This window comes from Lasioglossum baleicum, chromosome 9 (genome assembly GCF_051020765.1).
Source record: "Lasioglossum baleicum chromosome 9, iyLasBale1, whole genome shotgun sequence".
Classification (NCBI taxonomy): domain Eukaryota; kingdom Metazoa; phylum Arthropoda; class Insecta; order Hymenoptera; family Halictidae; genus Lasioglossum; species Lasioglossum baleicum.
This window is the reverse complement of record NC_134937.1, coordinates 5,475,928-5,490,089: the sequence shown is the minus strand read 5'-3', so window position 1 is coordinate 5,490,089 and position 14,162 is coordinate 5,475,928. Positions and strand designations below refer to the sequence as shown.

The window sequence follows — 14,162 nt, the reverse complement described above, 5'->3', positions numbered from 1 at the left end:
CAACTTTGCCTACAAAAAACAGGACAGTATAACTTATTTCGGGAGAATTGTGTCAAATTGATACGAGGGACGGATGAGGGTTAATCTGTACGATTTGGGAAATTTATTATACAATAAATGAAAAAAGTTATGACTGAACCGAGTGCTTTGACACTTAAATTTAAAATATTTCAAAAAGTGGACTTAATCGATTTAGCCTGTGAACGGCTCATTTATATGTACAGAATCCAATTTTAGTTACTACAAAGATTAATGTCTAAAATCTTCGCATGCTTGTTTCTTTGAAACTCACCTATCGGGTGTACATGTACGTAGACTCGTGCAACTGGCTGTACATCATAGTGTACTAATTATCGCGGGAGAAAAATCGCCAAAAATTATCGTCTAGAAGCTGCTGGCGTCGTCAGCAGGCGCGAAAGCCCGATACATAATTCCAAAGCATAAATCACGTGGCTAAGTGTTGCCACGGTGCGGTGTTGCGCACGAGGGAAAGGGTCGTGTTATTCAACCGGAATGCCTGGTTGTATCATCCGGCGACAGAGTGTTAACTACGTGGGACAATAAAAAATGCTTTATGGGAAGCAGAAGTCAGCCCCGACTGAGTCACACCGGGGTTAGTAACATCGGTTTAACAGCGCGCGACCCGCGCCGCGGTGGTTTAGTTTGCAGTTTACGAACGTGGAAATAAATTCGGGGTCAATCATAAAACGATTCGACGGCCCTCGCGGCTGGCGCGGTTCAATTAATATTCTCTATCATAGTAACAGGGGCCTGTGTCGCGCATTTGTCGTCCGGACAGGACGGTCGCGACTGCTACTAATGGAGTTTAATTTAGCCAATCTTCATAAACTCCGTCCTTGACTGGCTACACCGTTCCTTACGTGTTTGCCTATAACGCTGCAACTAGCTTCCCTTCGGTTTTGTGTTTCCTCCATGCAAGTGTAATTCTGCATAGAGTAATCGATTAAAAATTAAACAATTTGGGGCCAGTAGTCAGCCATCTATTGTGCCCCTTCAAATATGCACGGTAACTCTGGGAACTGGGAGAAGTATATTTTTACGTATAAACAGAAAAAATGATAAAGGAAGAAATCATATGTCATAATACACATAATATTTATATTATATGGATGCACCGATCCACCTGCCAGGTGCTATAACACTTTATTCTTTAATGCAATCCAATTTTTTTCTAAACCGATCAATCCCTTTTATTAGCATACGTATAAAAGTACTAATCCAAGATTATCGAAATGTTAATACTTGAAGAAATATTGACACTTTATGATAGGTTAAACATGTCAGATGTTTTTGGAATAGGGTTGATTAAAGTGTAGGGGTAAAGCTTCGCAGACAGGGTTCTTTAAAAATAAATCTTCAACTATGTATAAGTCAAATGTTAACGACGGACGTGTTTGTCGCGGACGATCGTTTCGATCTGCCTTCTTTTTGTAATTTGTTGGCGATCGTAATTTTACAATTCTTCTGTTATTTATGATTTTCCGTTTTTATGAATTTAGTTATACAGGGATGTCCGTTTAAATACGAACACCGAAATATCTCTTCAGGTTATTGTGATGCAAAAAATATTTGTTACGTAATGTGCATATTATCAGTGGACCAAATATCTGGCACGAATATTTTTTTCCATAGGTCATTTTTTCGGAGTTATGAAAGTCATCGATGTTTTTTGATACATAACCACATTTTTATTTTATTGTATCGTGTAGCTGATCGAAAAATACACTCAGATATGTGTAATAACATGAGCTTGATCATCGAAAATTAAAGTTTTACCTTCAGATCAAGGTCAAGGTAACGTTATTATACATATCTCAATGTATTTTTCCATCAGTTACACGATGCAATAAAATAAAAATGTAGTTATGTATCAAAAAACATCGATGACCTTCATAACACCGAAAAAAATGACCTTTGAAAAAATATTCTTGACAGATATTTGGTCCAATATTGACAATATGCAGATTATGTAACAAATATTTATTGCATCACAATATCCTGAAGACATGGACCACGCAAAGGAACGCCAATTTTCGAAGATCAAGGTCATTTCAAGTTCATGTTTTTATAAATACCTGAATATATTTTTCGATCAGTTACACGATGCAATAAAATAAAAATGTAGTTATGTATCAAAAAACATCGATGACCTTGATAACTCCGAAAAACATGAACTTCGGAAAAAAATATTCGTGCCAGATATTTGGTCCATTGACACCATGCATATTACGTAACAAATATTTTTTGCATCACAATAACCTGATGAGATATTTAGGTGTTCGTATTTAAACGGACCTCCCTGTATACAGGATTGCCTGTCAATACACACACATACATATGTATAATACATACATCATCCGTACTTCAACCCTATAGTTCGGTTGATATAGTGCCGGTAGAGAATATGTTAATTATGTTAATACGTTACTAGTGCCGTGGATATTGTTGAGTATTTTTCATCTCTTTATTGCGATCTATATATAAGGGTTTAATATATTTTATCGACCGAGAGTATTCATCAAAGTTCATTATACGGGTTGTGCGAACAGTTCCATGCAGACAGTCATGGGAATGTTTTCGCGAGGCTGAGATCAGGCCGGGCGATCAGACCGTCGCGTCGCGTCGATTAAAAAGCGTCCCGCTATTCACGAGCCGCGGCTGGTGGCATGATTCATCCACCCACGATTTTCTTCCCCCGAGGTAGCCATTCATTATTTTGACACTATTGTAGAAATAATGGTGGAAGCGGAGAACGTTGCGCCCGATCGGGCCGGAAGTTAACGGCGATTTGTGCGTGGGGTCTCCCGTGTGGGCCGGCTTTCAGGCGTTCCCAATAAAAAAAAAGCAACTTTTGATCCATGCCGCTGTAAGAGTACTCTTTTATTCGCGTTGGCTCATTCACCGACCCGCCTGCGTTTACGAGTTATTCGTTCTGAAACCGATTTTTGCGCCACTACGGTAAATGTACCTATTACTGCAGGCGTACAAAATACGTCAAAATATAAGTATTTTTCTCTAAATAAATTTGTACAATTCAATGAGAATGTATTCTCGTTGACGAGGCAAACAACAATATTGTCAATGATTCTCACATTTTCATAATCTCAGGATTCTACATAAACTTTAATGGCTTGGTTTAAAACATTAAATAAATAACAATAATCTCAGGATTTGTAAAAAAAATTCTTCATAAACGACAAAAATAATTTAAAAAGTATGGTTTTTATACGAGTGGAAAAACAAATACGTTGACATTGTTAGTATTCCGCTAGTAGGTACGATAGAAGTATTAAATGTGGTGGTGAATGATTACACTATTCGTCGATGTAAAAAGAACTCAAAATTGTATATGGCAATCTTTTAAATGAAGAACGTGAACGACCAGAAAATTAAATTTCCACCATAATACAATACACAAAACTTGCTATTCGTTGTCAGAGTATGTTGATTGCAATAGTTTGCTTTAATTAACATCGGAAATAACATCGTTTACAATCGGACATTTCATATGTACCAACCTAACACTCTGATCTTGTGGAACTTGTCGGAGTTGATTGTTCGACAGTCAACGTGTTAAAGTCTCGCAAAGATGAGTTACTTCGAAGATGAACCACTATTTACTAGTATGCATCCCATTAACGCGATAAGATATCGGAAGTCCAACATAAACGCACCTTTAAGCTATATCCACACTGAAGCAACATCGAGTGACTTTTTGACGCCTCTTGTTGCCTTCTTCTTCTTTTATTCGGCAATACTGGCGACCTTTCCATGATATATGCAAGATCTACTAAAAGTTGCTCGTTATAGCTTCAGTGTGGCCACTATGTCATCCCGCGTTCGAATCTCGCGTCTGAAATCGTTTAGAATGTAACCGTAAAGGAGCGAAACGCGTAACGGTGGTCACCAACCCGGTGTGAGAGTTTAGGTAAAGAAACAACATCTCGTGTGATTCACGCGACGTGTCTGCCTGCTGCTCACAACGAAAGCCGCGACCTATCAATAGCTCCTCATATACACTGAAGAGGGACTGTCATTCTTCCGAAGACTAAAAATAGAGTTACTAGCGCGTCCGTAAGCCACTGGTCCGAGCGCAGTTTCTGTCTCTCTCTTCGGCTCTCCTCTCCAAACTATTTCTCCTTGTTTCCATGATTTCTCTGCTTAAATTTCTCGCTAATCACTAGACCACTGATTTTGTCCATTCATGGCAAAAATGAGCTAGTGACACACGAAACTGTAAAGACATTACGCATTAAGAATGCAGAAATATTGTTACATTATTTTCAACCTGTTAAAAGTGTTAAGGAAAGACATTCTTTTCCATCTAATTGCCACGTCTAATGTCTGTTTTGCATAAAAATCCGCAGTCTACTGATGATCATGATCATTCTTGCCTGTTATTAATTAAAATTGTAAAACAGTCAGATTTCTGACTAATATTTCTTTTTCAAATTTTGTAAGACGATGCATTGTACACAATTTTAATGCTCAAGGCAACTTATCGTGACATATCTCGTTAAATATTAATTACATATCTAATAATAAATATTAATTTTAATACTTTCTGGTGTTAATACTTTTTTATTTGAAGTATAATATTTTTCTGATATACATATGACCGCAAATACATGTCTGATATGTGACTGAAAGTTAACCTTGAAAATCTCAAAACCTCTGCAAATATGAAACAAAACTAATACGCCATTATTTGCTTTCGTTGGAACCATTCAACATTTGTATTAAACATTTTTCATTCAACGCTTAATTTAAAAGTTATTTAAGGTGTGCAAGTTACGCGACTCGTTCAGTGCAGGAGACTATGATTGCTACCGTTTCTTTGTATTTTACCCTTGAAAAATGTGAAACAAAATTCGCATTGCCAGGAGGACCCAATATACATACAGTAGCGGACAAAAGTTTAAGAAAACTATCTTTCCAGTAGATTATCGCAATTTATTAGAGATGCTAAACGTCTAACAGTTCCCAATTTCTCTTAAGTGTCGAAGTTCAATAGAGTATCTTCTGACGGAATTCGATATATCAGACGTCGCAAAGGTGAAGAGAAAGCTTTCAATATCTGGACATTATGAAGGAAACCGTGATACCTTATGCACATGAATATATGGGAGACAATTTCATCTTCCAGCAGGATAACGATGCCAAACATACCTCTAAAATTGTGAAGCACTACTTTATAGAAGAAAATATTACTGTTTTGCCATGACCACCACAATCACTAGATCTCAATCCGATTGAGAACTTGCGGAGCATTGTTAAAAGGAACGTACACAAATATAAATCTAAAAATTTGAGTGACCTTTACACTGCAATTGAAACAGAGTGGAACAACATTACAATAGAACAATGTGTAAAGCTAATTGATTCATTGCCACGAAGATATACTGCAGTCATTAAAAATAACGGGTACTCCACAAAATATTAACTTTTAAAGAAATTATTGTTACTTACATTAACATAAATACCTTTTCATTAATAATTCTTAAATTAATGTCCGCAGCAAATACAGCATTGAAAATTTCATGCGCATACTGCCAAACAGAGTGTTTATGTTTTGAAAGAGTCTAGGTTGTTCGTAGATAGAGTGCGAATATATGTGGAAACGTTAAGAACAATTGAGAGTTGTACGGCGCTTAGTATCTCTAATAAAATGCGATGATTTATTGAAAGGATAGTCGTCTTAAACTTTAGTCCGCTACTGTATGTATAGTTGTATACGTTACAGCAACTATTGTATTTTTTTCAGTCAAAATTTAATTTCGCTATTCTTCGTCGTTCGAAAGATGTACTAAATTGTTCGATTGGAACACCACTGTGCTATTCGCCGCCAAAATGTATCTTTGACCGATAAAAGTTCCATCTACCCGCGTGAACCCAACTGTCTCACGAGGGCTGGTCGCCTCTTGAAACAGAAAATTTACCACTGGCGCCCCGGTTGTCATGTAATTCGAAGTTTAACGTCTGCGACCGACCGCCAGCTCTCTCCGCCTTGTTTCTCCTGTACACCTTTTTTCCTGCCGGTCCCGTCAACCGAATCGACATCGAACGCGTATCGTTTCGTGTTTCGTATTTCAGGAATGCCGTGCAGCTCTATAAAACCCTGAACTTAATTTCCGCACCTCGGCCTGCTGTAATCGGAACCCCACCGATCCGCGCGCGTCTACGATCCCTATCCGCTTCGTTGTCGTCTTCTTCTTCGTCGTCTTGGTCGTCGCCGGCAGCACTGTGGCGGCCCGTCGCAGTCTGAAAGAATCCCGCGAGATTGGCTTTTCACACTCGAAGATACCTAGGCGCCGCAAATCTCCTCTAAACTTGGATATTTATCGACCGGTCGACACGTGTCCGTCGGACCGTCCGAGAATCCAACGCCGCGCTGCTTTCAGTTTAAAGTCAACATCCCATCTTGACTGGTACTTGTTATCCTACAGGCTTTATACATGGTGGACTGGTTTATTTGTAATCAGTAGATAGCGGATTTCATGCGTTTATGACAAAAATGGATTTGTCAAATACAGAACTCTACAGACAGAAGAATTGAACAAAATGTTGTTATATTATTTCCGACTTATTACAATTCTTAAAAGAGCAGATGTTAGGTGTGCAAATAAGTTTAATAAGACATAATTATTGATTTATTTCGGAATATTTTAACAACAAGGGCGAAGAGTTTAATCTACACACCCTTCGATAAGGGTAATATAATTATTGGGTTGGCAAAAATATAATTTCGGTACTTCAAGGTGAAGTAAAACCCAATTTTTGGAAAATTTTGAAGTTTTATGAGCGAATTATAAAGCTAACAGAAAAATGGCAAAAGATCATCGAACAAGATGGAAAATATTTTACTGGTTGAAGTTCATTGCTTGGATAGAAAAATTGGCATATTTATTTCACCTTAAAATATCGAAATCACTTTCGTGCCATCCCAATAATAAAATATTAAAATACCGGTATAATACCAGAATTTGATGCTCCAGTGTTTTACTACGTAGTTGTTAATGGACAGTATCGCTACATGGCGATTTATTAAAAGATATTACGGCGTAGCTAACTGTCAGAACTTATTACTACGTACCTGTTTATTAGAGCGTACTAATACGTCGATACCGATTAGAACGTATTAGTGCGTGCCTGGCCATTAAAACGTTCTTTTACGCGGTCATCTATTAGAACGTATTACTGCACGACTATCCGTTACAATGTACTACTACTTAACTATTTATTAAATGGTATCAATGTGAGATTTTGTTTAGAACACAGTATTGAGTGGCTTTACAACAAACATTGTGCAATTTTGCGTCACGGTCCCGTTCTAATACGAAACAAAACGACAAAGTTTTTAGAAGTTATAAAACTATATATCCACAATTTTCAACTGTATTAAGTATTTAACTATAGCGTTCGCTACTAACGTTCAATCCAGTAACAGGTATTTAGTTGTAACATTCTGTTGAACATATCCCTTTACGTGTGTGACTTGTGGGCACGAAATACAATAAATCCTCTGTCGATGCAAAAGCTTCGGGGAGGTTCGTTTGCATCGATCGTAGAGGGACACTATTTTTTTGAGCTTCAAAGGCCGAGCCGAACGTAGAGAAGGACAGCGCGTGTAAAGAGAGACCGCGCACGGTCGAAGCGTCTGCGACTCTCCGCGTCTCTTTCTTTCCCGTACGCTGTCCTTTCTTGCGCCCGAAATGTTCGTCGTCGTCGATTAAACCACAAAATACAGTTGAAATTATTTCGTGTTTGGTCTTATTTTAATCAGAAAAATGCCACAAATATATTGGCGACAGTTTCATTAAAAAATAAGTAACAATAAGAAAGATTGAATACTGGTGTTACACTGTGAGGACGCACGGGTCTTTAAACTGTGTCGACGACTGCGACTCTCCGCGTCGCAATAGTTCACACTGATATACCCGAACCGAGATCACATTACTACAGTGGAGGGGATATTTTTTTGCGTGCGTCGTGTAGCACCTTTTTGCGTCGATAGAGGATTTACTGTACTTCGTTATCTTGGAACACTGCGTCCCTATGCATATCATATACCTATGCCGGATCTACAATAATTATGCATATATGATCTAGGAAGAAACCAATAATTATGCGTTGTCCCTGGATGGTTGGGGATTCACGAAGAACCAGGAAATAATTGGGTTTAACGAAAGTGCAAACGAAAGAAAGTTTCTCGCGCGCTTACGGTGCCCGGATTGAATCACGCTGGGGTGCATGAATGTATCGTAAAGATCGGCACCGTGGCCCGTAAGTAAGACGTTCTGAACGCAAAACACTTATTTAGGTTAGAAACGACAGATCTACAGTGGAAAGCGGCGAAGTCAGGGAATACGGATTTATAAGACGTGCCCGTTGCTCTGGCACGCAATGGTTCACGCCACCATTGACCGTGGTTTAGAACGGTCACATGGCGGGTCGTCGATTCTTTTTCTTCCCGGCTGTCGTCTACACGCGGTAGAAAGTGGCGATCGACAAAGACATTAAATAATAATTTATATTACGCCGGGGAACTGTAAATCCTGTCCCGGGTAATGGCACCATTGACCGTGATAAACGAGTCCTTTGTGATCAATAACACCTACCAATTACTTGCCGATAGATTTATCGCGTGCCGCGTGTATGTAAACGTTACAGCTATCGTCAGCGATGCGTAAAGCGGTAATAAACATGTGAGCGCGTTTACAGGCCCGCGAACATTGCAGCCGCACTTTCAAACGTCAATCGCGGGGACGAAATGTCCACTTGGAAACGGTACCTACAGCGAGATTCGCTCTATCGCCATAGTGGGACAGATTGACGCGCTAGCTGTTCATGGGCTACAAAATTCAAATCCTCGTATCGATTTTTATTCGGCTGTATGTAGCTGTCGCTTCCGAATCGCAAATACTTATGCTTCCAACTAGTTGGGGCCTTGGGCGAAATAGAATTTCGGGGCCCCTAACCTCAACTAAATAACTTTATGAGAAAAACGTAGAATTTGGATCTTGGTTTGTGTTCGGGGCTCCCTTTTGCTTGGGGCCCCGGGCATTTGCCCAAATTGCCCATAGGGTAACGCGCCACTGCTTCCGAATGATGCAAATTATACTGCCGATCAATGCGAATTACGTCTCGTAAACATAAAAATGGGACTTTTGAGGACGATTGACGCCTAGATTGATCTTTTATCTAGCGCTTTTGACTACTGAAAAACCCCATCTTTGCATTATCAAGAAATGAGAAGGCGCGTCCCGCACCCTTGCAATCCTGGAAACGAGTCTACCCCTTCAACTCTTTGGGGTTAGGTAGATTAAAAACTATCCCAACTTTTGCTTAGCTTTTTATGCATAGTGGAATGTACAGTGGTCGAAATTTCTATAAAGTCACTGTGTTTTGTGCCCGTGCGAAATCAATACGGCCCGGTTTATGTACTTCTTTAAGGTCTGGCTTACGTTGTATTTTTGTCCAGAAGAATTTCAAAGTTGTTGCATACGTCTTGTTGTTACTGGGAGCTCCAGTTCAGCTCGCAATTGTGCTGCATTTTTCCTTTCCTTAGCTGCAGACCTCATTAATATTGAATGTTGTCTCCTTGAATATTTTTTATTACTACCTTTAAGATGATTTTTTCCGTAATTTTCACGTAAATTGATATAATTATTAATCACAGTATATGACCGATTAGTTTTCTTAGCAATTGCGCGATTAGAGCAGCCCATATCTTTAGAAGCATCGATTGATGCTTTTTCTTCACTTGTTAGTACTTTTCCTCTCGGCATTCTCATACACGTGAATCAAATTATAACAAACAGGGGATTTCTGTGAGTTCTAAAACTAATACTTTTAGAATATTCGCAGTTTTCCGTAGTTCCCTGCTCAGAATACAGAGAAACACTAAGTGACTTTATAGAAACTTCGCACTTGTGTTCTGCACCAGACAGAAAAAAATTTAAAAAAACGTAAATAGTAAACATAGCGGTCTAGAGTACGCAGTCCCTCTATCCGAGTGTCTACAAGGCACAAGACCAGATACGATAAATCAACAAAAATGGTGATATTTATATCTATGAAAAAGAAGATGACTTTATAGAAATTTCGACCACTGTATTTTAACCCACCTCGAAAAGTTGAAGTTATATTGATATTAGAAAAAATTCTGTACAACTTGGGTTTTTATATTCTGTAAAAGCGTGTGCCTGAAAGAGTCGAGTCTTGAAAATAATGCTAAAATATGCGTAAACAACTAATTCGTCATTCTGGCCCACTATGATACCGTTGCGCGTTGTTCGTCAATAATTCTTATCTCATCGTGATCCCCAGTATTCATCAATTTATTGACAGGTGTTTTCTTTCCTCTGTTCAGGTGCAAAAGAAACGACGAATCGTCGCGAGGGTGCAGTGCCGCAACATCAAGAACGAATGCCCAAAATTAACGTGTCACGAGCCTGTCCTGCTTCCTGGACGTTGCTGCAAATCATGTCCTGGAGACTTCAGTAAGTAACGTCCCCCTCTTTGAAGTAATATTCTGTTGCACTTACAATGGGACATACCGATGTGATAAGAAAGTTGTAAACAACAACTTTTAGTATTTTCTTTGTAACGCCGACCAATTGCAATTTTTTCATAATGTTTTTTTCACGTCATGTAGTAAACTAATTGTTCTAACTTGTCAAAAAAAATCCCGGTCGGATGGTCCAATATTAAAAACGTTATCGTCTTTCTACGCATGTCCGAATATCAGCGCTGGCCACTGTACGTATCTAGCAGACTAAGAATGGTCCAGCGGCCCCATTATGTGGAAAACAGTGGTTTTAGGTTGAAAGATAACCCCCTAAAATTTGAAGTTCGCTAACCCTTCATATAAGGATGATGTGAGGGTGAATACCCTTAATTGTATCATTTTTCTTCTCGGTTGTTAATTAAGATATTCAGATAAAAGAAAAACGAAAATACTCGAACTTACCTCCTTCATATCATATATTTTTTTCACAATTGTGATCAAATTATTAAGGGTAGAAAAAAATCATTTAATTTTTCGGAGTGGGGATTGCAATCCTTCGAGTGACCCCTTCCAAAAAATTGAATAACAATGTTCTTTTACCTATCTAATATATACAAAAGTTTCAAGATGATCGGATTGGTGGAACATAATAATAATAATTTCAAAAAAAATGGAATACTATATTTTTTCTTCAAAAAATAATAGCAGGTACTGAGACAAATACAAACAAATGCAAACATGATATTATTCTGAGTTGATTAAAAGTAAATCGTTAGCTTAGCCCCAAAAAATTAAATGATTTTTTTCTACCCTTAATAATTTGATCACAATTGTCAAAAAAAATATATGATGTGAAGGAGATAAGTTTGAATATTTCCGACTTTTTTTATCTGAATATCTCTTAATTAACAACCGAGAAAAAAATGATACAGTTAAGGGTATTTGCCCTCATATCCTTATATGAAGGGTTAGCGACTTAAAATTTTAGGGGGTTATCTTTCTAAAACCATTGTTTTCCACACAATATCAATAACAATTGTGGGTGGAGCCGCTGAACCATTCTTAGTCTACTAGACCCAATTTCCTTGTGAAAGAATTACCATTGTGGGAGAATTTTCCGATTGAACGGTACAATGGTTGCAGCTGATTGCATCGGTGTATCCGACCGATTGGAAAATAAGATCGTCCGTGTCGCTGAAATTGATTACGCGAAAGGAATTGTTCCGCTTCGACGTGGCTGTATATCGTCTTATCTAAGGAAAAAACATCGGGCCCCGGCACGTGTCCGCCAATACGTCTGTCGATAAATATTGTCGGACGCCGCTTACACCTGTAAGAAACGCACAGAATGTCGGTGAGAAAATAGGACACGCGTTGGTGCTAAACACGACAATGTCCCCGAGATAAGGAGGTTGACGTCATGGGGTCCTGGGACTGCAGCCTCGCGACAACCATGAACTGGCTTCCACACAGGCGCGCAGGCGGTTTTTATACTGACCGGATAAGCTGTGTGTCGGTATCGTTTCTAGTCACGATGATTTTAATGCGTCTAGAAACGCGGGACCTGTTCGTGGCGAGATCTGTTGCAATTAATGCAGTCCACTCAGACGACGAGACAATTTTAATTGCTCTGGTACTACATACACAGTAGGGCATCGTCCAATGGTGCTTGTTTACATTAGCTCTTGCATATGCTTTTTAAAAATAGTTGCGCAAATGCTGATCATGCTCTTCCAATTTTCAACCGTTTCTCAAGCACGTCCGACTTCAAAAATTTGATAGTTGGCACAAAAAGTATCCACATAATCAAAGAAATCTAATTAATCCCTCGCACTATCATTTATTCTGTGGTTATTGTGATTAGAACTTGATTTTAGAACTTGATTTTAATTGCTCTGGTACTACATACAGAGTAAAGCATCGCCCAATGGTGCTTGTTTACATTAAATCTTGCATATGCTTTTTAAAAATAGTTGTGCAAATACTGATCGTGCTCTTCTAATTTTCAACCGTTTCTCAAGCACGTCCGACTTCAAAAATTTGATAGTTGGCACAAAAAGTATCCACATAATCAAAGAAATCTAATTAATCCCTCGCACTATCATTTATTCTGTGGTTATTGTGATTAGAACTTGATTTTAGAACTTGATTTTAATTGCTCTGGTACTACACACAGAGTAAAGCATCGCCCAATGGTGCTTGTTTACATTAAATCTTGCATATGCTTTTTAAAAATAGTTGTGCAAATACTGATCGTGCTCTTCTAATTTTCAACCGTTTTTCAAGTACGTCCGACTTCAAAAATTTGATAGTTGGCAAAAAAATACCCAGAAAATTAAAGAATCTTAATTAACCCCTAGCACTATTACTTATTCTGTATTTATTTTCATCATTCAGAAATTCATTTAACGAAAACAAGAAGTTTATATTTATTGTATGCCTATGTTTTGTCCAAAGGATTATATCGATTACAACAAAATAAAATTAGAAAAGAATTTAATAACATACATATTTATTAGACTCTGTTCAGAATCTTTATCACTCGATATTATAGGGCAAGAGATTAATCAAACTGAAACTAGGAAGCTAAGATTTGTCATAGTTAGACAGCAAAATTAATTATTTTAATGTTTAATCGTCTTGGGGCACGTTTTCCCGTTATCCGATCAAGCTCAAACATCGCACAGATTTTTTTTAATTGTTTAGAACAACTCTGGGGACGCCGTAAAAGAAATTTTGATAGAAATTTTTGGCAAGAGTGAACAAAAGCCACTATAGTGCTTACGTTAATCATTAATCAATCAGTTTCATTTCGGAAAAAGTTACGTTTGTTGAAAGACACTGTTACGCGAATCGGACATTTCATATGCAACAGCCTAATACATAATGCGCTGTCAATCTCCGACTCAAAATTGCGAAAAGCTACTGTTCACATGTCACAACATTGCGACGATGAAAACTGGTTCCACACGTCATGGCCCACAGTGCTTTTCCAAATCAATTCAGACACCATCGACGTCGGCTCAACATCAAAGCAGGCGACATGACTCACGGGTCAGTCTATCGATCGGGTACATCGAATGACGCAATTGCAAAAAGTTACTAACAGAAATGATAATCATCATTAACGTCTCCGGCAGCTGGTGTCTCGGAAAATTATACACCGTCCATTAATAACCATCTGTGAACCGAGTTCCGATGTCCGGTGAATTCTGCATCGGATCCATTCCTCGCGTTTCGCTAAAACACCGAATAAAGAGAATACATTTCGAAGGTGGTGTTACGATCGATGATTGGCAGAGAGATTAAACGCGGAAACGAGAAGGAACACACGAGCTATGAAATCCAGTTATGTATTGCGTTTGGAGCTCGGCGTAAAAGTGTGCTTGGCCGACTAATAAACATCGCGAAAGGATATAGAGACGCAAACGTATCGGGACTGTAAGCATTAATGAGAGTCAAGTGGCATGCATAAATCATTTATCAACGATCACCGCCTCTTTTTCCGTGTCCTTCTCTTTTGTCGAGAGTCTGTTCTCTCGCTGTCTCTGTCCAAGCTCGTTCCCGCGGCGCGGTGCGGTGCGGAGAGGATCGGCGCGGCGGCGCTTCGCCGATCGTCTCTCTGTCGGCC

General features: G+C 38.7%; 1 protein-coding gene across 1 annotated transcript in view; it reads left to right on the top strand.

Moving 5' to 3' along the window:
- Positions 1–14,162, top strand: part of Sog (chordin short gastrulation) — a 173,569-nt gene that overhangs the window by 115,231 nt on the left and 44,176 nt on the right. The window contains exon 3 of the mRNA XM_076430434.1: positions 10,394–10,523. Within this exon, the coding sequence (XP_076286549.1) occupies positions 10,394–10,523 (130 nt within the window). The remainder of the gene's footprint in view (positions 1–10,393; positions 10,524–14,162) is intronic.